The following is a 24,589-nucleotide window of genomic DNA, read 5'->3' as shown; positions in this document are numbered from 1 at the left end:
TGACCTGAACCCCATAGAGAATCTGTGGGATATTGTGAAGAGAACGTTGAGAGACTCAAGACCCAACACTCTGGATGAGCTAAAGGCCGCTATCGAAGCATCCTGGGCCTCCATAAGACCTCAGCAGTGCCACAGGCTGATTGCCTCCATGCCACGCCGCATTGAAGCAGTCATTTCTGCAAAAGGATTCCCGACCAAGTATTGAGTGCATAACTGTACATGATTATTTGAAGGTTGACGTTTTTTGTATTAAAAACACTTTCTTTTATTGGTCGGATGAAATATGCTAATTTTGTGAGATAGGAATTTTGGGTTTTCATGAGCTGTATGCCAAAATCATCCGTATTAAGACAATAAAAAACCTGAAATATTTCAGTTAGTGTGCAATGAATCTAAAATATATGAATGTTAAATTTTCATCATTACATTATAGAAAATAATGAACTTTATCACAATATGCTAATTTTTTGAGAAGGACCTGTAGTTCTTCAGCTCCTCTCACTTAAGGGGTTCCTCAGGGCTCCATTCTGGGGTTAATTTCATTCTCTTTGTATATGCTGCTTTTAGGTTATATTTTCAGAAAATATAAAATTTATTTTTATTCATGTGTTGCTCAGACATACCTTCAGTGGAAGCGGAGCCATTTAATTTCTTTAAAACCGTTGCCTCAGTGTCTCACTGAGGTCAAGGCTTTGATGGCTTCAAATTTCCTCAACTTCAATCAGTGCAAAACTGAAGTCATTACTTTTGGACCCAGCGGTAATCTCAGGTTAAAGATTTGGGAGTTAAATCTGATTCAAATTTAACTTTGAAAAACAGATCTGGTCTGGGAGCCTTTAATCTTAAGTGAAATAATTTTTCTGTTTTAAATAATTCAAATGGGTGATCTATGCTTTTAGCAAATCCAAGCTGAATCATTGTAACTCTTTATGTGTTGAGGTTAGCCAAGCCTCAACACATAAGGCTCAGAATATTGCAGCTCATCTTTTGACAATAATTGTTTTTCTACTTCATGTACAACTTGGTCAGTGTTGCAGTTGCTTTTAAATGTGCCCTCTAAATAAACTTGAACATTGGATCAAATAATTATTTCCCCTGGAGTATAAGAAATGGTTTAAATATTGGTTTCTAGCTTTGTGGATTCTCCTAAAACATAAACCCATTAAAAACGCAGATTAGCTGCTGTTTATGTAACTTTACTCATACTTTTACATTAGGGTTTATCTTGAACCTTGTTTTGTACAGCCATGACACAAATTAGCAAACAAGCAAAAACCTCTCACTCAAAGCCTTCAATTAAAAAAACAAAACAAAACAAGATAACAGTTTTCACACAGACATTTATTAATTATTTATTAATCGGATAAAACCTGCTTTTAACATGATTCTTCAATTACTTCAAGTATATATTTTGCATAAAGCAGGAAGACACGATTTCTTTGGCCTTTAATAACAGGTAAATCAAAGATGAGATATTTTACTGCTTGTGGAAGCATGCAGCATCAGTCTGAAATAGTATACAATGAAACAGTAATGCAAACGTATGCAAGAATACTGACAAAACCTGCAAGTCAATGATATGAAGGAGATAAAAAGACCACACTTCCAACTAAAGCATAAGTACCTTCTTTTTGCTCTGACAGAAATCACAGTGTATAAATAACATTCAAGCTTGAACAGCAGTTAGAGTGACATTTTACAGGAGGTGTTAAGTTAATTGATGCACCAGTCAGGATCTAGGCGTGCTGAGACCAGAGGAACCGATCACAGCGCTCAAGCATGGTCTGAATCATCGCCCTGAAAAACAAAAACAAGAGAAAACATCTTTGACTCTGAAGGTTCCTCTACAAAAACAATTTCACCTGTTATTGTAGACACCTCTAACATGTTTTAACTTTAAATCTAGAGGAATATATGAAAACAAAAAACCTGCATGCCATATCTCAAAATCAGTGGTGAGAATTTAACATTTCAAATCTGCTCATCAGCATCAGCCCAACTAGTAAAAACTGGTGGATCAAAGTCGTAAGAGTCAACAGCCTGACACACCTCTGCCTCCTCTCTGCGACTCTCAGCAGGTCACACACCAGTTTGGATCGGGCTGACAGGACCACCTGCACCCCACATTCATCTAAAACCGCCAGGGCTCGGTCCGGCCCGACCATCCGCGCCAACATGAGGATAAGGCTCTCCGGGCTGATCCTTCCGTCGCAGTCTGTGGAGCCATTGGACCACCTGCTCCCATTCACATCTGTGGCCAGCTGTGAGTCTGCCACACTGCAGTACTGCTGAGAGAGCTGGATCAGGAGCTTCCACTCATCCAGGTTCTGAGGCTCAACACCTGAAACATGTTAAATGATCTTGGGTCGTTGCTACACGAAAACATACATGTAGTCTATGCCTTGGTCTAGTAATGTTGCTGTAAAAATCACAGGGAATTAAACATGAACATTTCAGATTTGCATGACATACATGTACAGTGGATTTTTTAATAGACTTTGCTGTGACAAGTGGCATAATGAGTTATTAAGTAAATATATAGTAAGTACTATGGGATTTTTCTGCTTGATATACAACTTTTGTCTACTTAACGCTGTTGTTTACACAAGTGCTGTGTATAAGTAGAAATTCATATTTATTTAATGTAATATATTTTTATTTTATGGAATCGACACATAAAACAACACGGCCTGATCAATATGGCCCAACAAAAATGCACAACACTCTACGCCATTCAACCTCCCTAAGTGACGTAAGGGTCACAAATAGGGTGGTTAGGGGTCACAAATAAAGAAGTTAAGGTCACATGATTCACTTGCTCTTCCCCTTCATTGAGTTCAATATTTGAGACGTTGTCACTTGATGATTTAAATATTTCATCTCGCGATGCCACATGCAAGTTGTTTTAGTGAAGCTTCAAGGAGTGAATGGTTGTAAAACCACCTGGGTAGATAAGTTAAGGCTGCACGGCAGGTGTTAAGACAGATAAAACCTGAGGCCCCCTTCTCTCTTTAGTGTTGGTTTTTAATGATGGACTTAGATGTTTGGATTATCAGGTGACAACGACCCAACACAGAATACTCAGCAAATTAAAGGCCCATTTTTCAACGAAACCAAAGAGATTTATTTAATTGGGTTATCTTTATAATTCTTGTGAACAGATTTACCATCAGGATCCTCCAGGAGGCTGATGTCATCCAGCTGACAGATGGTGGAAAATGCTTCAGAGCGACACTGCAGCTCTTTGCAGAGATACAGGTAGCCCATCCAGTACCTGAACAGACATGCACATTTCACAGGCAGCATACGGCCAAAATCAGGAACGCTAAACAGTTTTCCTTTGGTGAAAATCAGACTTACCCATGACTGCGGCATATCTCATTCATCTTCTCTTTAGATGAAATGTCTGCAGGAAGACGAATCAGCAAGGACAAAAGACGTCCGTAGCCCCAAGTGAAGCAGTGTGAATGCCACCTGCAGCAGGAAACATTTACACTTACGCTTTTCTATTCTTGAATTCAACCTTCCTTTTAGCATCTAACCAGTTTCTGGTTTAACTATAATACAGTTTTTAAAATCTGTTCACCTTGTATTGTGTTCACATATACATACAGGTCCTTCTCAAAATATTAGCATATTGTGATAAAGTTCATTATTTTCCATAATGTCATGATGAAAATTTAACATTCATATATTTTAGATTCATTGCACACTAACTGAAATATGTCAGGTATTTTATTGTCTTAATACGGATGATTTTGGCATACAGCTCATGAAAACCCAAAATTCCTATCTCACAAAATTAGCATATCATTAAAAGGGTCTCTAAACGAGCTATGAACCTAATCATCTGAATCAACGAGTTAACTCTAAACACCTGCAAAAGATTCCTGAGGCCTTTAAAACTCCCAGCCTGGTTCATCACTCAAAACCCCAATCATGGGTAAGACTGCCGACCTGACTGCTGTCCAGAAGGCAACTATTGACACCCTCAAGCAAGAGGGTAAGACACAGAAAGACATTTCTGAACGAATAGGCTGTTCCCAGAGTGCTGTATCAAGGCACCTCAGTGGGAAGTCTGTGGGAAGGAAAAAGTGTGTCAGAAAACGCTGCACAACGAGAAGAGGTGACCGGACCCTGAGGAAGATTGTGGAGAAGGGCCGATTCCAGACCTTGGGGGACCTGCGGAAGCAGTGGACTGAGTCTGGAGTAGAAACATCCAGAGCCACCGTGCACAGGCGTGTGCAGGAAATGGGCTACAGGTGCCGCATTCCCCAGGTCAAGCCACTTTTGAACCAGAAACAGCGGCAGAAGCACCTGACCTGGGCTACAGAGAAGCAGCACTGGACTGTTGCTCAGTGGTCCAAAGTACTTTTTTCGGATGAAAGCAAATTCTGCATGTCATTCGGAAATCAAGGTGCCAGAGTCTGGAGGAAGACTGGGGAGAAGGAAATGCCAAAATGCCAGAAGTCCAGTGTCAAGTACCCACAGTCAGTGATGGTCTGGGGTGCCGTGTCAGCTGCTGGTGTTGGTCCACTGTGTTTTATCAAGGGCAGGGTCAATGCAGCTAGCTATCAGGAGATTTTGGAGCACTTCATGCTTCCATCTGCTGAAAAGCTTTATGGAATGAAGATTTCCTTTTTCAGCACGACCTGGCACCTGCTCACAGTGCCAAAACCACTGGTAAATGGTTTACTGACCATGGTATCACTGTGCTCAATTGGCCTGCCAACTCTCCTGACCTGAACCCCATAGAGAATCTGTGGGATATTGTGAAGAGAACGTTGAGAGACTCAAGACCCAACACTCTGGATGAGCTAAAGGCCGCTATCGAAGCATCCTGGACCTCCATAAGACCTCAGCAGTGCCACAGGCTGATTACCTCCATGCCACGCCGCATTGAAGCAGTCATTTCTGCCAAAGGATTCCCGACCAAGTATTGAGTGCATAACTGTACATGATTATTTGAAGGTTGACGTTTTTTGTATTAAAAACACTTTTCTTTTATTGGTCGGATGAAATATGCTAATTTTGTGAGATAGGAATTTTGGGTTTTCATGAGCTGTATGCCAAAATCATCCGTATTAAGACAATAAAAGACCTGAAATATTTCAGTTAGTGTGCAATGAATCTAAAATATATGAATGTTAAATTTTCACCATGACATTATGGAAAATAATGAACTTTATCACAATATGCTAATATTTTGAGAAGGACCTGTACATTGGTTTTGAGATTCACTGTCTGGAATTTTGTGGTCTAGTTCCCATCTTTCCTTTTGAAGCGAGTACCAGCTGATACAGATTTGAATCGAATCTAATTTCTGTTTAAAGAGTAACTAAACCCCCGAATCAACTTTTTATTTATGTTTTTGCAGATAAACTGTATAAATTGGGTCTTAAAGGTTTTATCTTTATGTCACTGTGCAGATGTAAACCTGTTTAATTCTGTAATATTTGGCCTTTAACTTGGTCGTGCCCCTCAGTGTCTCTTGGCACCGCCCACTTTGGATAATGTTTTCAAAATTTGTCTGGGGGCGGGGTTATGCTTTAAATCATGCTTAGTTACATTTCAAGAAAAACGCTCAGTAAATTAAAAAATACTTCTCCAGTGATCAATTAGTTGTCAGTTGTGTGGGGAAACTAGGGTTTTACTTTAAAACAAACAAAACAATATTACTGATTTTAAAGTGTCTTCAGGGTCAGCGTTTAGTGCCGCCAACATTACTAAAAACATCAGTGTCTGTGTGTATTATCCAGAGAATGAAGATCCTTGCCTCAAAACCAAGAGAAGGTCTGCCAATATTTCTAAATCAATGTTTCAAAAGAGAGGTTGAAAGTTTTTGTCTCATTGTGAAAATCCAGTTTTTAAAAAAAATCCCTCAAATGTTTCCATGAGTCGGAACAATTTTATTTATGAGCCATAAATCAAACCCCAACATCTTCTTACACTCCTTTGCTTTCTAATTCTTTATCTGAAACACGTGACTGAAACTGAAAATGGCTAACGTTAGATGTTCTTCGCTTAGTTACAGAGTCCACACTGAAGAGTTTTGCAGTCACCCGTCAGGGCCGATCAAGCTGAAAATCTGCTAATTTTGGACAACATTTTTTTCAATGATTTGACACAGAGTATAATACCTGGGTCTTCCATCAGAGGTCAGGGTATCAGTGCGTTGAGGGGCATCGTGAGTAAGTGCCAGCTCCAGCCAATCCTGTCTCAGTGATTCAGGGTCAAGAAGCGAGTGCAAAAATGACAACCTAACAGAAACAATTGGCTATAAATCCTCCCAATAAGGTATATATATTAATTTGCCAAAAACATGAGTATGAAGACGCACCTGTGCTCCTCAGCTCTCGACTGTACAAGGTTATCCAGATATGCCAGGAAGTGGCTTCGCTGAGCCACCGTCGCCACGTCAGCAGGAGTTATCATGGGATAGAACTGGGAAAACGAGCGCACAGCTGCCTCACCATGCTTCTCATATAGCCTGTAATATTAACATGGATTTAAGATGCTGTCAGTATTGCTGAAATGAAGGGCTCAAACTCTTACTAAACCGTTTTCCAACCTTAATATCTGATCCCCCTTTTTTTTTAAACTTAACATTAGAAGTCATAATAAATATATCAGACACGTCGATACTTTGGTAACAAATGTTGGTACCTGTGGAAGTGAGCAAGGAGATGAGGCGCTCCCCAAGGCTGCAGCTCTCTGAGGCTTCGCAGAGATTTCAGCAAATCACCTTTCTGAATAATTTCCACCACCTTGCAGGACTGAGTGAGCGCTACACGGAACAAAAACAAGTTGCAGTGTTTTTTTTGTTTTGTGGTGTATAGTTCGTTTAAAAAGAGACAAGTTTCTGACCTAGCATGGCCTCAGAGAACGAGCGCATCATCTCGGGCTGCTGCTGATAACAAAGCAGGCACATTCTTCTCACTCGCTCCTGGTCCAACAGGAAGAAGTAGCGACGCAGGAAGGTTGAGCATCCCAGCACCTCCTGCTGGTTCCTGAAGCAGCTCAGCTCTGTATACAGAGTGGCAAGCTCTGTCAGATTAGCTTCCAGATCTGATGGTAAAGGTGTAGGAGATGCCACTCGGATGGGCTCAGGATGAATCTCTAGTGAAGTGACATTTTCAGTTGTGTCTAACGTGTGTTGTTTCTCACAGAGGACTTCTTTTTCGCCAAGCTCTGCCTCTTTTGCCTCCACTGTAACACTTTCTGTTGAATGTCTTTGTTGCTCTGTGCAAGGGCTTAGATAATCCCTCTCCCATTTCTCTTCTTCTGACCCATCCAGGTTTGAACTGGTTACAGAAGCTGACAGGGGATCAGCAGGGCCCAGTATTTGCTCCAACACTGGCAGCCACTCCATCAGAGCTTCTCTAAGACAGACTGGATCCAGGACCACCAAAGGATCTTGTATATGTAAACTGATGGGTGAAAAACATAACATAATAAGTGAAAGAAGAGGTCCCATTGGTGGGAATAAAAACAAAAACACTAAAAGCTGTTAGTACTTACACAGCCTGCTCTGTTGCTGAACGAAGTTCGTCCATGTCAGCCTCCGCATTTGATATGTCGTTATAAACTCTGTAAAGACAAATATCGGAATCAGATGTATTGGCCAAGACTACAAGCAAGGAATTGCCTTCGGTTTTATGCACTTACAGTTTACAGACATTAAGCATTAATCTATAACCTGTAGAGGAAATAAAAGCTAAAGAAACAATATGGACATATATCTGAATGTACATTCCCCATTTTATTCTTTTTGTTCAAATAAAAGGTAGGTTATGGTAGTCCAAATACGCTTATTTTGTTTCAAAGCAGAGTAGCTGACTACTCTGGCTGTAAAGTGATCACGGTGTTCATCAGAGAGAAAGCCTGGAGGAAGAATTAGTCTCTGTGGCGGCAGGCTGAAGTCTAAACTGTTTGTGTTCAGGATGTGTGAGATCTGCAGAGATGTTAGCTGCCCTTTTCCTCACCCTATACCATATTGGCCTGGTTTGAGAAAAAGTGCTTTCACAAAAAGGTGAAGCAGAACAAAAGAGGTCAGAGTAGATTCACTTCTCTTTACGAAAACTGTAATTAGAGCACTTATTTGGATATAGTATGTCTTACAAAAGTAGTCATTTGACAGTGAATTTTTTCACAGTTTCACATTACAAGCAAAAACTGCAGTGCATTTTATTGGTATTTTAAATGATAGACCAACACAAGGTAATGCATGATTCTGATGTAGAAGGAAAGTTAGAAATAATTTTAAGAATAAAAAAAAATGTGAAAGGTGGGAAATGCATATTTATTCAGTCCCCTTTCCTCCAAGACACCTAAATAACATCCAGTTAGAACTGTTGCTTTCACAATCAATCGAACAAGTAATTAGGCTTTATCCACATATAAACACTGTACAACTGTTCTGTTTCTGGCCTCAGAGGCTTATTAGAGAACATTAGAAAAAAAAAACAGCATCATGAAGACCAAGGAGCACAACAAACAAGTCAGGGAGTCATGGGGGGGGGGGGGTTACAGCTACCTTGACTCCACAAATCTGGCTTTTATAAAAAAGCGGCACGAAGAAAGCAATGTTAAAAGAAACCCTAAAGAAGTTCAATTTGCACCTTGCCTCAAGCCACAGCAAACACATGGAAGAAGGTGCTCTGGTGAGACCACTGAACATGGTCTACATGCAACACTGCATATCACCCTGAATACACCGCTGCTATGGTGGTGCCTTTCTTTAGCAGGCATGAGGAAGCTGGTCAGAGTTGATGGGAAGACAGATTGAGCCAAATACAGAACAATCCTACAACATATCCTGTAAGAGACTGTAAAGGCTGGAGGACTGGGGCAAAGGTTCAGGCTTCCAGGAGGACAGTGACCTAGTCAATGTCTAGACATAAATCTAGTTGCAGGCTGTGGCACAAATTGAAAATCAATGTTTACAAAAGCTCTCCATACAATCTGAGAAAGCTTGAATTATTTTACCAATGGAGAGAACATTTCAGGCTAGATCTGCAAAGCTGTTAAAGACACATCCACAGCTGTAATTGAACATTAAAAAGAGGTATGCATATATATTCGAAAGACACTGTAGTATATGGCATTCTCCTTAATGAGGCGACTTTTAAAAGATCTGTACTTACTGATTTTCCATTTCCTCTGAGTATGACGCTGCGTCGGGCTGCGCGCCCTCTTTAAATTCAGGCCGATGTCGGAGCTCAGAGTTCATCTGGAGGGTGTTGATCTTCTCTGTCGTCTTCTTGACAAAACTTGAAACACTAATAAAAACAAAACGGGAATAAAAAAAAAATTTAAGAAACTTACATTGTTAAATAATAAAAAAATATAGACAGAGACAAAGGAAGCAGAACAGTGATCCAGCTGTTTCACGTGAAGAATCAATGAGGGATGCCCAGATTGAAATGTGACAAATGGAGCAAATCAGTGGAGGCAAATAAAAAAAAAAAACAGAGTCTTGTTCTCAGTAGAATGAGGAAGTAGGCCCCTTCAAGCACAGCTGCACTTAAGTTTCATTTCTTATTATAGTAAAAAAAAAATTATAGAATTATTATAAACCAGAAAACAATAATTTATAACAACCATTACGGCACATGGCATCTGGTTCGCCGACTCTTTGTTTTGGTTTTCATTCACCTGTCTTTGACGGCCTGCAAGGCTATGCGGGGGGGTTTGGGGCGGAATGAGAGTGGGAGGTGGAACTGCAGCCCTTGGTCTGGTCGATCGGCCTCCATGCGCTCACCGCCCTGTGGATCTGAGTAAAGATGGGGGCAGGAGTGGGAGGAAAAACACAGATGGATGGAGTGCTGAAGGGGAATGATGAGAGGCAGTGGACACTATGCAAGCAGAGGGAGATTGTAGATTGTGGACAGACTGTAAATCAAATACTGCATGAAACCAAAAAAAAGCAGAACCAGAATGGCGACAAATGTGAGATGCGGTGGAAGAGATGAGACATTTAACGTAAACAATTTAGCAGAAATGAGGCAGTTTTTTTGATTATTCAACTTTGTTTACTACGACTCCAGGAGACGCAGCAGCAAAGCAAGTCCATATCAACACAAAGAGAGTAAGAGTCGAGTTATTATCAGTCACTTCCTACTGTTACAATTTGCAGCAAAACCCCAATTTGTGATTGTTTTAGCTTTTGGTTTGGATTTTGTGTGACAGGTGTAGGCGTTAAATTGAAAATAACTTCACTCTTATTCAACACTATAATCAGAGGCAGAAAAGAGGTTTCCTCCTGCTTCACGCATTCACACAAATCACGTATTTTATATACAGACACGACATAAAAAGAGAAAAGTAACGAATAAAAAAAGAAATGTAACGGGGGCACATTTTTAGTATTTATAAATAGAAGAAACTGTTGTTTTAACTCAGACATGTTTAAAGCTCCCTGAAGTTACTTTAATTGTAGAAGGGTACTGTTAATCCCTCCCCATCCAGAAACATCTCTCTAGAAATTGCCTTGTGATTTAAATCACTGCAGAATCATAGCCAATAAGTAAAACGTGAAGATAAAAATGTCCAACAATAATCAGATTTTATCCTAAAGCATTAAACTCCAAGCAAGATTAGAACAGTCTTAAGCAAATGAGCTCAAAATTCAGTTTTACATCTTGTAAAATGACAATTTCTTACAACACTGATTGAAAGTGAATGTAAGAGGTCGAAGCCTGTTTCTTACCGTGATCCACTTGATCCTCCGGAGCAAAGCTGAAGTCTTTGAGCCGCTCCTCCTCTGACACAGACTGATTCATCAGGGAGCTTGTCTCCTCGTCCGACTGGCTTCCTCTGCGGCTGATTACGCGGTAGATGCCACAGTCCAGGACGTTGAAACTCTCCTAGATAACCATGGATCATATTTCACATTCATTTTTACTGCAATTCTGCACAGAATGACACACGAGTTAATTTCTAGTTGCAAAAGGTAATGTAATAAAACTTTGACGTATACTTTTAGTGTCTGATGTGGGATGGTTCAGAAAGAAAGACTTTACTCGTTAGCTAAAGAGCCTTCACTGCAAATAATCCATGAAAAATGATTAGAAAGATTATAAGGAAGTGTTTCTGTCATACACAGGTCTCTAATCTGAAAATCTTTCAGCGACAACATATCCTTACATGTGAAGAAATGCTGCTTCTGCGGCTGCTGGACGCAGAGTCCATCGGTTCCAGCTTCAGGATCACTGCCTCCAGCTGGGTAATCAGGTCCGTCTGCGTGCTGGAACTGAGCTGAGACTTCATATGTTCCAGGCGATCGATGGGTATGGACTTCCTGGCCTGAATCGAATAAGAAGGATTTTTTAAATCACACCTCGAATGACACCTGCTAAATAAAACCTATTTCCAAAATAACAGGCTGTTGGCTCTTGTTTTGTGCTATCTTTGGTGGATTGCACTTAATGCAGTCTGTTTGGTTCCTCAGATTTTATTTGGATCAAACTAAACTTGTTATTGAATTGATCACAAATATGATTGTTGTGACTGAAATGATGCAATCTGATTTGAATTTTTAAGTTTTCACGCAAGTGGCTTTAGGCTACATTTGGTTGTGATTTGAAAAAATAAACCTAACAGAATTAATTCACATTTGTTGCTTTTTAGCTCCACAGTTCTAAGTTAAGCTTTTTATGTGGTTGCAAAGGATTGTAAGAATATAAATATCTAAGACCAGGAAAACCTGTAAAGTAATCTTATACTCCATCCAGTGTTGAAGTCATTCACCAAACGTCTTACCCTGCTCGTCATGATTGTGTGCTGGAACATACAGCAGACAGCAGCGGCCAGGGTCCAAGACTCTCGACGCAGCAGACGTTCAACACAGCGCTCGGCAGACAGCAAAGAGAGGTGGGACAGACGGCCACTGCTGTGGAGGCAGAACAGCTCGCCGCGGTGGACTGCAACATCAGCCAAGTCTAGTTCAAATCAAACACATTCGTTTTAGAGTAAGCGACGCAGAAACAAACGTTTTGCATGACGTTCTTGTCTCTTTGGTTCATGCAATGGGATTCTTAGGATTATTATGAATTTATTGTTGGATAAAATTTATGTCAAAATGACACACGTGTAATTACATCACAGCATACAAAGTTTGTGGTAAAATAATCGTTTGGCAGCTGAGTTTCTCCCTGAGGGCCTCAGGGATTTAGGGTGGAACACAAACCTTTAATTTCAGTCCACAGCAGGACTTGTCCATTCTGAGGTGTGAAGATATAAATGGCTGAATCAGTCCAAGTAAGCAGGTTTTGGTCTCTGAAAAAAATACATGAAGTACAAAGTTAATCCACGGACAGGTTTCTGTGAAGTACAACTCAGAAAACAACCTACATTCTAAAAAGCTTTTGGATCTTACCCAAAATAAAGCAGTTTAGGGAAGCCAAGGGACTGCGGACCCCTCTGTGTTGGATTGTAATTTGGTTCATTTCTGCAAAAAGAGGTACAGAAGGTACATTATAAGTCTGGTCTTTCTTGGAACACAATAAGTGAGAACAAAATGTACCTGAAAGTGATTAAAGGCAGTGGTGGGCAGGTGAGAAGTTGTTTGAACTGGTGAGTACTCAGAACCTCGCCGTTGAAATTGGCCTCCCATATTCGAGATCCCGGCCGGGCGCAGTACAGCAGTGGGGGCTGTCCCACTAATAACCCCCTGCTCTGGGGGAAGAAACATGCTCCGTATTCCCCATCACGTTCCTTATTTCCCACACGCCAGAATTTCTCCCTGCAGGCCAAAAAATACAACAAAAACCTCTGAGGTTGCTAAACTACTTCATGCTGGGGAAGAAAAGGAAATAAACAAATGCTGCTTTTAATGCTTGTTATTCCTGAGGACAAATCAAACAAAGACTTAATATTTAATTCTTTACATAAGGGTAAAAATTGTTGCGGTCATTAAAAAAAAAGGCAAATATCAAAACAACAAATTCTAATTTCTTACTAAAACCAAGAAAATCCAATTTTCATGTAGTGCTACGATGCTCTGCAATGTGAAAAATGCACAGTTTAAAACTGGTAATTTCTATTTCTTCTCATTTTCAGCTATTGTGGATATTGTGTTCATATCTTTGAGAAATTTGAGTTTTTGTATTCATATAAAGCTTCCAAACCTCCCCAAGAAAAATAGATGCTTAAAGATACTTACTTCTCTGTGTCACAAAGGTAGCAACGACTAAGAGAAGACACTAGGAGGCGCCCATCTTGATATCCAAGCTGAACCACTTTTGAGTCCACAGTGGTAACAGTCTGAACGGGAAAGATAACAAATGCTGATCCCTAGAGACAAGGAAGAATATTAAACAGCTGGATTAGTCATATATTTGATGAATCAACATGAATGGGTGAATCATAGAAGGTAGGAGCAACACTGGTTCAGTTTGCTGGGCTCAAGAAAACCATCACAAATAATTAAACACGCACAGAAAGATTAATAAATGCAGCTACAACACAGATATATAATAGTAAGGAATAACATCTTTACATTTTGCTTCTTTTGGAGGTGTAAAACATCAGCTTTTGTCATTACCTTGCCTAGTTTAGATGAACCTGCCCGCAGATAAGACACTTTGCCTACTGAGTCTCCAACAAAAACCTTAAGTGTGCTTGTATCCCAGCAGAGGGAGGTGATGTTGTGTCCTCTGTGCTCAGAGGATACACTGACGCGCTCTGGACGACCACGCCGCTCCAGCTGCAGCTCCCACACCACCACCAGACCTTGACTGGACGGCAGTCACGAAGAATGCAGAGAACACAAGGAAAGAAAGAATGAAGATTGCAATCAGACACATTTTACTCAATGACAAACATCTCATTAGTTCAAGGAAAATACCCTGACCTTGTTGCAACTGCAATAAAATCTTCGTCATGAGGGCAGCACGCCACTTGAGTGATAGATCCCTCCTGAGAAAGACAGAGGTCAAACCAGGTGAAACATAGAAACATCTCTAACTTGACCTTTTACCATTTACTTTAATGTGTTTTATTAGGACTTTATTTGACAGACCAACACAAAGACGTGCATAATTGTGAAGTATGAGGAGAATAATGTTTTTTTTTAATAATTTTTAGTGTCATGTATATTTGTATATACAGGTCCTTCTCAAAATATTAGCATATTGTGATAAAGTTCATTATTTTCCATAATGTAATGATGAAAATTTAACATTCATATATTTTAGATTCATTGCACACTAACTGAAATATTTCAGGTCTTTTATTGTCTTAATACGGATGATTTTGGCATACAGCTCATGAAAACCCAAAATTCCTATCTCACAAAATTAGCATATCATTAAAAGGGTCTCTAAACGAGCTATGAACCTAATCATCTGAATCAACGAGTTAACTCTAAACACCTGCAAAAGATTCCTGAGGCCTTTAAAACTCCCAGCCTGGTTCATCACTCAAAACCCCAATCATGGGTAAGACTGTCCGACCTGACTGCTGTCCAGAAGGCCACTATTGACACCCTCAAGCAAGAGGGTAAGACACAGAAAGATATTTCTGAACGAATAGGCTGTTCCCAGAGTGCTGTATCAAGGCACCTCAGTGGGAAGTCTGTGGGAAGGAAAAAGTGTGGCAGAAAACGCTGCACAATGAGTAGAGGTGACCGGACCCTGAGGAAGATTGTGGAGAAGGGCCGATTCCAGACCTTGGAGGACCTGCGGAAGCAGTGGACTGAGTCTGGAGTAGAAACATCCAGAGCCACCGTGCACAGGCGTGTGCAGGAAATGGGCTACAGGTGCCTGCATTCCCCAGGTCAAGCCACTTTTGAACCAGAAACAGCGGCAGAAGCGCCTGACCTGGGCTACAGAGAAGCAGCACTGGACTGTTGCTCAGTGGTCCAAAGTACTTTTTTCGGATGAAAGCAAATTCTGCATGTCATTCGGAAATCAAGGTGCCAGAGTCTGGAGGAAGACTGGGGAGAAGGAAATGCCAAAATGCCAGAAGTCCAGTGTCAAGTACCCACAGTCAGTGATGGTCTGGGGTGCCGTGTCAGCTGCTGGTGTTGGTCCACTGTGTTTTATCAAGGGCAGGGTCAATGCAGCTAGCTATCAGGAGATTTTGGAGCACTTCATGCTTCCATCTGCTGAAAAGCTTTATGGAGATGAAGATTTCATTTTTCAGCACGACCTGGCACCTGCTCACAGTGCCAAAACCACTGGTAAATGGTTTACTGACCATGGTATCACTGTGCTCAATTGGCCTGCCAACTCTCCTGACCTGAACCCCATAGAGAATCTGTGGGATATTGTGAAGAGAACGTTGAGAGACTCAAGACCCAACACTCTGGATGAGCTAAAGGCCACTATCGAAGCATCCTGGGCCTCCATAAGACCTCAGCAGTGCCACAGGCTGATTGCCTCCATGCCACGCCGCATTGAAGCAGTCATTTCTGCCAAAGGATTCCCGACCAAGTATTGAGTGCATAACTGTACATGATTATTTGAAGGTTGACGTTTTTTGTATTAAAAACACTTTTCTTTTATTGGTCGGATGAAATATGCTAATTCTGTGAGATAGGAATTTTGGGTTTTCATGAGCTGTATGCCAAAATCATCCGTATTAAGACAATAAAAGACCTGAAATATTTCAGTTAGTGTGCAATGAATCTAAAATATATGAATGTTAAATTTTCATCATTACATTATGGAAAATAATGAACTTTATCACAATATGCTAATATTTTGAGAAGGACCTGTATTTGGGTTTTCAACTGCATGGACATGCTTTAATTAAAAGCACGTCTATTTTAGGTCTGGTTATATAGTTAAGAGTTATTGTCCGGTGAAAAGGTGAGCTATCACCCCAGGCTCATGTCTTATATAGCCTCCAACAGGTTTTCTTCCAGGACTGGCTTGTATTCAGCTTCATCCATCTGCTCATCGACTTGAATTAGCTTCCCTATCTCCGCCAAATGAAAACATGATGCAGCTCCAAACATAGTGGTTCCATAGTGGTAATGGTGTATTCAAGGTGCAGTGTAAGTTTCACCCCTCTCCTAGTATTTAGCCTTTAAGACAAAAGATTTATAAATGGTTCCATCTGACCAGATCTAAACCTGACACGACCTTTGGTAAACTGGACTTTGGGAGGTTTGAGGTGGGGTTGCACGATATCAGGAAAAGATGCAACATCCGATAATGTTGGTGGAGGTCATGATAACAAAATGACTTAGGATAAATAAACTTAAACTTAAATAATAAAACTGTGTTAATATCTTTCTGCATAGGGCTGATAGCAAACATAAACCCTAGACAACACATAGTGTATCCAGCAACTGGAAAAAAACTACTTTTTTTCACCTCAGCAACAAGCTTTAATTCAAAAAGTTGTTTCTTGTGGACATCTGTTGTTTTGGCATAGAAACAAGTTACTTGTAGTTACTTAATGGCTTTACAACCTATCTACCCTATAAAACATATTTATGCCGCCTTAAAAAACGGGTGTGATCCAATATACTTATATAATAGAAAGCTTGAATGCATGGTACTTAATTATTATGCATATTGCATACAGTGTATATAATAATACATTTCTGACACATTGTTCAGGCCTACTTTGCCGTTGCTCCATATTCTATGAAATTTCAGATGATGGACTGGAAAATGCTCTGTTATAACCTAACCCTGCTTTTAACTTCACCACTTAATCCAACAGCCGTGTTCCTTGGTCTTTATGATGCTGGTAGTTCACTAATGTTCTCTAAGAAACTCTTAAGGCTTTCACAGACCAGCTGGGTTTTTAATGTGGTTAAATTACACACATGTAGACAGAAAAAAACTGTTTGCGCCGAGTTTCACTTTGGGGTATCAGAGTGAAGGGGGATCAATACAAAAAGGTTAGATTGTACTGATATTTATCTAAAAAACAGCTCTCCTTTCTCTCGCCACATCAGGATTATTCCTTACTTTGCGTTGGTCTATTACATAAAATACAATGCAGACACATTTTATGTTAAACTAGAGGACAATTCGCGGTTTTATCCGCTATCAGCAGATGAAACGGTTCAAAAAACGACGAAACATCTACCTTGTGAGTCAGAATAAGTCTCTGTTTCCAGCCCTCCTTTTGAATCAGGTGCAGCCCTCCTGCTGAGGTTCCCAATACAAGCCACTTCCTCGACACTGCCAGGCAGGTACACTGAAACAACACGGTCACATTAAAGAGAGACAGAAAACATTCCCACAAAATATATCGCAAATGTATTGCCATCACAATATCACTGTACGCAATATGCATGACGCTAAGAACTGCAATAAGCTGTGAATTCAGGCTTTTTATGCCTGTAATATATATGGTAACTGCAGGTGTTTAATGTAGCATAATTAGTTTTTAAAAAGGTAAGCAGATGTTCAAACCATTAAGAAACTCTAATAAACTTTGCTCGAAGGTGAACAGCAGCAGCGGCCAGAAACAGCATTTTTAATAAAACCTTGCTGCTGAAATGGAAATATTTAATTTTTTTTCAGTAGCTGGATAAACGTTTCCTTATCTGGGATCTATGTGCCATAAACCCAATACTAAAAAGACTTCAACGCTTTTTAATTACTTGTTTATATAGCAGCGACTTCAGGACACAAGCAAAAAGCCGCAGAGAGGCTGAGGTCGGGCCGTTCTTTGTGCGACGCGCTGGGTAAAAAAGATCGTCTGAGAAAGAAAAATGCCATTCATAAAAAAATAATGAAAAATTTAGAATTTATTTCTTCAATCGTAGCGATCTTGATAGGCGGCTATGAACAACAACAAAAAAAGAATAAATTATACAGCAGCCCACTCTCCTTCCTTGACAATCCAGCAGGTAGGTTAATATGCCCAATTACAAAAATCTCCGCTCATATTTAGTTGATCTACATATTGATAAACAAACAATAAGAGAACTATAAAATTTCTAAACCTGAAAGAAGGAACATCCGACAGTTTAATTTATGGCTCCTACAATTTATTTATTATATTATTGCACCTTTTCCTAATATTGTGCAGCCATATCTCACATTGGTGCCCAAACATTTATTCCACTGTAGGTGTAGATAAAAAAAAAACAATGGAGTTATATTCAATAAATTAGAATAAACTTTCCGATGAGGCTCATTTGTCAGATTTGAAACACCTTTTGAAAATAACTTTTAAGCAGGTTTAAACATACTTTTCATTAACCCCACATTTAGGTTTAAAAAAAATACTTTTTTAATTGGTCTGATGTCATATTCTAATCTTTTCATTAGCTGCAAGTGGAAAATGATCAAAATTAACAGAAATAATGGAATTTAAACATCCATCTGTGTGAGATTAATCTATATAATGTATTTCACTTTGTGAATAGTTAATGAACTTCTCAATAATAGTCCAATTTAATTAAGCTACAACAACATATAATTTAAATAGGGATTAATAAAATATTTCTGAACTGAATCTGAATTAATTGAATATGACTATTACTCAAAGATACTGAAGGACATCAAAAAAGCAACTATAGAGCCTCTGTGTGTCTTTCAACTGGAAGAATTTATTAGATGTGATTTGATGGCCGATTCTACCTTGAGCCTGCCGGAGTCAAAACGTAGAGCAGAGAGGAGCGGATCGAGGCAGTCGAACTCTGCCAGTACGTGACTGTGGTTCTCAGGCACAACCGTTATCAGAGGCATCCTCACTGCAGATCCAACAACAACTGAGTCAAAGTCTGAGTGAGAAGAGAGCGACAACAACAACAAAAACATGTTAGGGCAGAGTGTCATCGCTGACATGGAGACATGTGACGCTGTGGGATATCACATGACTTTCACTAGTGGACCTGCCCTCCTAAATTGCCCAGCCGTGACTTTATTTTTCACTGCGGTCTAAGGAAAACAGCTTGTGTGAAGCAGATATCTGGTTTAGAAACCTCAACCTAGTAGCTGTGTTTTCTTCAGAATTCAGTATTGTTTGTAGCCATTCGCACCACAAACAAACTGAAACCAACAAAGCACTAAACATGTTGACAGCAAACAGCTACACCTTGATGCAGTTTGGCCTGGACTGACTTTTCATTTTGAATGAATTCATGAGGAAGCAGAAGTGAAACTACACCTTTGACCAACCACAATAACTGTAACCTATACCATAGTTAAGACAGTTGAGGGGAAAATGTTTCAAAACAAAACATTACACTAAATAACTGCTTTCCAGATTTACAGCAGTTGAAATAACACTTCAGATGATGCTGACAAGTCAACTCCTACCACTACCCTTGTGTTTGCTAGCACTCTACTGCTATATGATTGCAATTTGTTGTGAGAAGCTACACCAAAATGCTGCAACATCCTTGAAATTCTTGAAATAAACTGCTTAAAAAGCCAGAATCTGGATGGTAACACAGGCCCTTATGAAAGGTTGTAAAATGTTCCTGCTCTACAAATTAAAGTCACTGAGGCTTGTCATTCCAGATAAGCTCTCCTACTTTAAAATACATTTATAGTGTATCACAGGAAATAACAAATATAATTAAGAAAGTTTAATCAAAAAGCACTTTAGAGAAAACAATTATTCTAGGTAATTTTATACAAGTATTTGTTTTTTAATAGTACTATCTATAAACACAATGCAGAAGGCAAAATTCCCTTTCATGTTTTAGCTGATTTAGTTGAAAAAACAAACAAAAACTACATTTTGTAGCAAATGTTTTAGCTCCCAAACAAACAAAAATACAACGCATTTTACTAAATTTTGTATTATTGCAACCGAAAAAAAGGATAAAACTAGTTCATTCTCACTGAATCAAATAAACCTGTCTTATAGTTTATGTTTTTTCTGTCATTTTGAACGAGCTTTTGTGTCGCTTACCAACTTTTAATTATCGGAGGAAGTTTAAACCACACTTAGGGTGGTAGGTTTTGCTTGTTCTTAACCTAGACGAATTATAAAGGTCTAAATCAGGGCTGCTTACAGACTCAAGAATGACCCATGTCTAAATGACGTCTACGTTTAGTCTCAACGCTGAAATCAGGTGCAGTTCTCAGGGAGAAGGTGGTCTGTCAGTAAAGTGGTCTGTCAGAGAGATGGTCTGTCAGTAAAGTGGTCTGTCAGTTAAGTGGTCTGTCATAGAGCTGGTGGTCTGTCAGTTAAGTGGTCTGTCAGAGAGATGGTCTGTCAGTAAAGTGGTCTGTCAGTTAAGTGGTCTGTCATAGAGCTGGTGGTCTGTCAGAGAGATGGTGTCTGTCAGTAAAGTGGTCTGTCAGAGAGATGGTGTCAGTCAGTAAAGTGGTCTGTCAGTTAAGTGGTCTGTCAGAGAGCTGGTGGTCTGTCAGTAAAGCGGTCTGTCAGAGAGCTGGTGGTCTGTCAGTTAAGTGGTCTGTCAGTAAAGTGGTCTGTCAGAGAGATGGTGTCTGTCAGTAAAGTGGTCTGTCAGAGAGATGGTGTCAGTCAGTAAAGTGGTCTGGCAGAGAGCTGGTGGTCTGTCAGTTAAGTGGTCTGTCAGAGAGCTGGTGGTCTGTCAGTTAAGTGGTCTGTCAGTAAAGTGGTCTGTCAGAGAGATGGTGTCTGTCAGTAAAGTGGTCTGTCAGAGAGCTGGTGGTCTGTCAGTTAAGTGGTCTGTCAGTAAAGTGGTCTGTCAGAGAGATGGTGTCTGTCAGTAAAGTGGTCTGTCAGAGAGATGGTGTCAGTCAGTAAAGTGGTCTGTCAGAGAGCTGGTGGTCTGTCAGTTAAGTGGTCTGTCAGTAAAGTGGTCTGTCAGAGAGATGGTGTCTGTCAGTAAAGTGGTCTGTCAGAGAGATGGTGTCAGTCAGTAAAGTGGTCTGGCAGAGAGCTGGTGGTCTGTCAGTAAAGTGGTCTGTCAGAGAGCTGGTGGTCTGTCAGTTAAGTGGTCTGTCAGTAAAGTGGTCTGTCAGAGAGATGGTGTCTGTCAGTAAAGTGGTCTGTCAGAGAGATGGTGTCTGTCAGTAAAGTGGTCTGTCAGAGAGATGGTGTCAGTCAGTAAAGTGGTCTGGCAGAGAGCTGGTGGTCTGTCAGTAAAGTGGTCTGTCAGAGAGCTGGTGGTCTGTCAGTTAAGTGGTCTGTCAGTAAAGTGGTCTGTCAGTAAAGTGGTCTGTCAGAGAGATGGTGTCTGTCAGTAAAGTGGTCTGTCAGAGAGATGGTGTCAGTCAGTAAAGTGGTCTGGCAGAGAGCTGGTGGTCTATCAGTAAAGTGGTCTGTCAGAGAGCTGGTGGTCTGTCAGTAAAGTGGTCTGTCAGAAATCTGACTAAGGGGCGGCTCCAGTTATTGATTCAAGGCAGTTTGCATCACGAGACCCATCTGGTTCCTCTGCTGCTAACAGTGCTATCAAAACGACCAAAACCATTGTTAGTCTTTTTATTTCCCAAACATTTTCTATTTTTTTTTTGTCATTTTATTTCTATGAAGATAAAGCGAACAACTGTTCAGCGTCAAATCACTGAAGTTTCATTTTAAACTGAGGTACCGACGGGTTAGCAACCACTACTAGCATAAACACAGCCGTTGGAACTAACTGGCAGCTGCTTTGCCTCCTGAACTCACCAAATGGACGGAACGACACTCCGGCGTTAACGGCTCTGATTTACATCCCGTGGTGTGTGGAGTTTTGCGGAGAAAGTCAGCGGTCAGCCACACTGACTTCTGACCGGGTCAGCCCGGAGACCCGTGACAGCTGATCCGCTCACTCAGCTGATGGGACACTTCCTGAATGCGGCGCTGCAGCTTCCTCACAGCCGCTCTGCCTGCTTTGGATTGTCAGAACTAGGGCCCTATAGAGTACTATTCAGAACCAAAAACGGAACCGACCTAGCTAGAATTAAAAATAAAGATTCATTTAAACAGTTCTGGATAGTAGGTCAGTGGTTTCAGAGCGTGTTACAAAAAATAGCAACTCATTTAAAAGAAAAATTTTAAACAGTGTGACCAGTACTTTAAATATTTTAGTTTGTTGTGTTATGTCACAAAGAAAAAAAAAAAAAAACAATACATATATCATAAAAATAAAATCTAGAAAGACGTTCTAATCGTTCATAATCGTTTTCTGCAGAGAAAAGTCTGACTACCAAAACATGCGTCGTACATTTCAGTCCTGAATTAAACATACTCCTCGGAAAGTTCAAAGTTTTTTTTTTCAGATATCACTTAGAAGTTGATAAAACGATATAAAAGGAGTACAATTAAAAATATCTTTATTTACATTTTATCTAAAAATGGCAAGTCAAAAAATATTTACAGGTCCTTCTCAAAATATTAGCATATTGTGATAAAGTTCATTATTTTCCATAATGTCATGATGAAAATTTAACATTCATATATTTTAGATTCATTGCACACTAACTGAAATATTTCAGGTCTTTTATTGTCTTAATACGGATGATTTTGGCATACAGCTCATGAAAACCCAAAATTCCTATCTCACAAAATTAGCATATTTCATCCGACCAATAAAAGAAAAGTGTTTTTAATACAAATATTCAACCTTCAAATAATCATGTACAGTTATGCACTCAATACTTGGTCGGGAATCCTTTGGCAGAAATGACTGCTTCAATGCGGCGTGGCATGGAGGCAATCAGCCTGTGGCACTGCTGAGGTCTTATGAAGGCCCAGGATGCTTCGATAGCGGCCTTTAGCTCATCCAGAGTGTTGGGTCTTGAGTCTCTCAACGTTCTCTTCACAATATCCCACAGATTCTCTATGGGGTTCAGGTCAGGAGAGTTGGCAGGCCAATTGAGCACAGTGATACCATGGTCAGTAAACCATTTACCAGTGGTTTTGGCACTGTGAGCAGGTGCCAGGTCGTGCTGAAAAATGAAATCTTCATCTCCATAAAGCTTTTCAGCAGATGGAAGCATGAAGTGCTCCAAAATCTCCTGATAGCTAGCTGCATTGACCCTGCCCTTGATAAAACACAGTGGACCAACACCAGCAGCTGACACGGCACTCCAGACCATCACTGACTGTGGGTACTTGACACTGGACTTCTGGCATTTTGGCATTTCCTTCTCCCCAGTCTTCCTCCAGACTCTGGCACCTTGATTTCCGAATGACATGCAGAATTTGCTTTCATCCGAAAAAAGTACTTTGGACCACTGAGCAACAGTCCAGTGCTGCTTCTCTGTAGCCCAGGTCAGGCGCTTCTGCCGCTGTTTCTGGTTCAAAAGTGGCTTGACCTGGGGAATGCGGCACCTGTAGCCCATTTCCTGCACACGCCTGTGCACGGTGGCTTTGGATGTTTCTACTCCAGACTCAGTCCACTGCTTCCGCAGGTCCTCCAAGGTCTGGAATCGGCCCTTCTCCACAATCTTCCTCAGGGTCCGGTCACCTCTACTCGTTGTGCAGCGTTTTCTGCCACACTTTTTCCTTCCCACAGACTTCCCACTGAGGTGCCTTGATACAGCACTCTGGGAACAGCCTATTCATTCAGAAATTTCTTTCTGTGTCTTACCCTCTTGCTTGAGGGTGTCAATAGTGGCCTTCTGGACAGCAATCAGGTCGGCAGTCTTACCCATGATTGGGGTTTTGAGTGATGAACCAGGCTGGGAGTTTTAAAGGCCTCAGGAATCTTTTGCAGGTGTTTAGAGTTAACTCGTTGATTCAGATGATTAGGTTCATAGCTCGTTTAGAGACCCTTTTAATGATATGCTAATTTTGTGAGATAGGAATTTTGGGTTTTCATGAGCTGTATGCCAAAATCATCCGTATTAAGACAATAAAAGACCTGAAATATTTCAGTTAGTGTGCAATGAATCTAAAATATATGAATGTTAAATTTTCATCATGACATTATGGAAAATAATGAACTTTATCACAATATGCTAATATTTTGAGAAGGACCTGTATATCCTTTTCAATAAGCAATTGAAAAATATGATTATTTGGAGATGAACTCCAGGTCTTTGAGGTTGGACAGCTTACTTGCCCTTTAGCTCAACCCACAGATGACTTTAAACCTAAATCTGCTAGATGTATGAATAACTATGTGCTTAACTATAGGTTCTCAGAGGCCAGTAACTCATCAACCTTGATCTAAAAATCCAATATGGCTGCTTTTCATAAAACTTACTGATAGCTGCTGTAAAAAAACAAACAACAAAAACGCTTGTTTGTGCTGAAAATTTGTATTTCAAATCATTCAGACATACAGCTCTAAACAACATCCTTTAATGAACATGCTGCTGCAGAGTTTAAAATCACAACAATGTAGTTATTAGCTTTCGCTGCCAGCAGTAATTGGCACAGTCACTTAGCATATGAATTAGGGAAATATCACACAGGTTTTGCCAACTTGGATCTGGAAACAGAGTTAGATTTGTTTTGATGTCATTCCTGAATCAAACTTTTAACTTTCCAGGTGAAAACCTGTCTGCTAAAACCAGCCGCCAGAGACTGTTTCCCCCCCCCAGGCTGTTTCTCTGATGAAGACTTGGCAGTCCAGAACAACACCATGCATACTACTGATCTCACATTATATTCTTATGTAACGTCAATTGTGTATATATGTGGATTTAAAAAAAAAAAATTTATTTCCACCATTATACACTACCACTCAGAAGTTTTAGAATGCCTTTCTCACTTAATAGGTCTCTTTATTTTCATTATT

The 24,589-nt window shown here is 40.2% G+C and overlaps 1 protein-coding gene across 2 annotated transcripts; it reads right to left on the bottom strand.

Moving 5' to 3' along the window:
* Nucleotides 1-1,322: 1,322 nt before the first annotated feature.
* On the bottom strand, nucleotides 1,323-21,735 carry hps5 (HPS5 biogenesis of lysosomal organelles complex 2 subunit 2). 2 transcript variants are annotated; one of them, XM_047351791.1, is made up of 23 exons: nucleotides 21,529-21,735; nucleotides 18,558-18,700; nucleotides 17,053-17,163; nucleotides 13,856-13,920; nucleotides 13,547-13,739; nucleotides 13,166-13,296; nucleotides 12,527-12,745; nucleotides 12,380-12,451; nucleotides 12,191-12,279; nucleotides 11,764-11,942; nucleotides 11,149-11,307; nucleotides 10,712-10,868; nucleotides 9,658-9,775; nucleotides 9,147-9,281; nucleotides 7,522-7,590; nucleotides 6,868-7,430; nucleotides 6,667-6,787; nucleotides 6,341-6,490; nucleotides 6,141-6,260; nucleotides 3,361-3,474; nucleotides 3,168-3,274; nucleotides 2,050-2,341; nucleotides 1,323-1,797 (listed from the first exon to the last, which is right to left on the bottom strand). In XM_047351791.1, exons 2-23 carry the CDS (start codon nucleotides 18,663-18,665, stop codon nucleotides 1,737-1,739), a joined length of 3,333 nt encoding a protein of 1,110 aa, XP_047207747.1. In that variant the 5' UTR covers nucleotides 18,666-18,700; nucleotides 21,529-21,735; the 3' UTR covers nucleotides 1,323-1,736. The 2 variants fall into 2 exon arrangements, with proteins under 2 accessions (XP_047207747.1, XP_047207755.1); XM_047351799.1 differs by having other exon boundaries at nucleotides 18,558-18,670.
* Nucleotides 21,736-24,589: the final 2,854 nt, after the last annotated feature.

This window comes from Girardinichthys multiradiatus, chromosome 2 (assembly GCF_021462225.1).
Source record: "Girardinichthys multiradiatus isolate DD_20200921_A chromosome 2, DD_fGirMul_XY1, whole genome shotgun sequence".
In the NCBI taxonomy this organism is placed as follows: Eukaryota; Metazoa; Chordata; class Actinopteri; order Cyprinodontiformes; family Goodeidae; genus Girardinichthys; species Girardinichthys multiradiatus.
The sequence above is the reverse complement of the archived record's forward strand: the minus strand, read 5'-3'. Positions and strand labels throughout refer to the sequence as shown.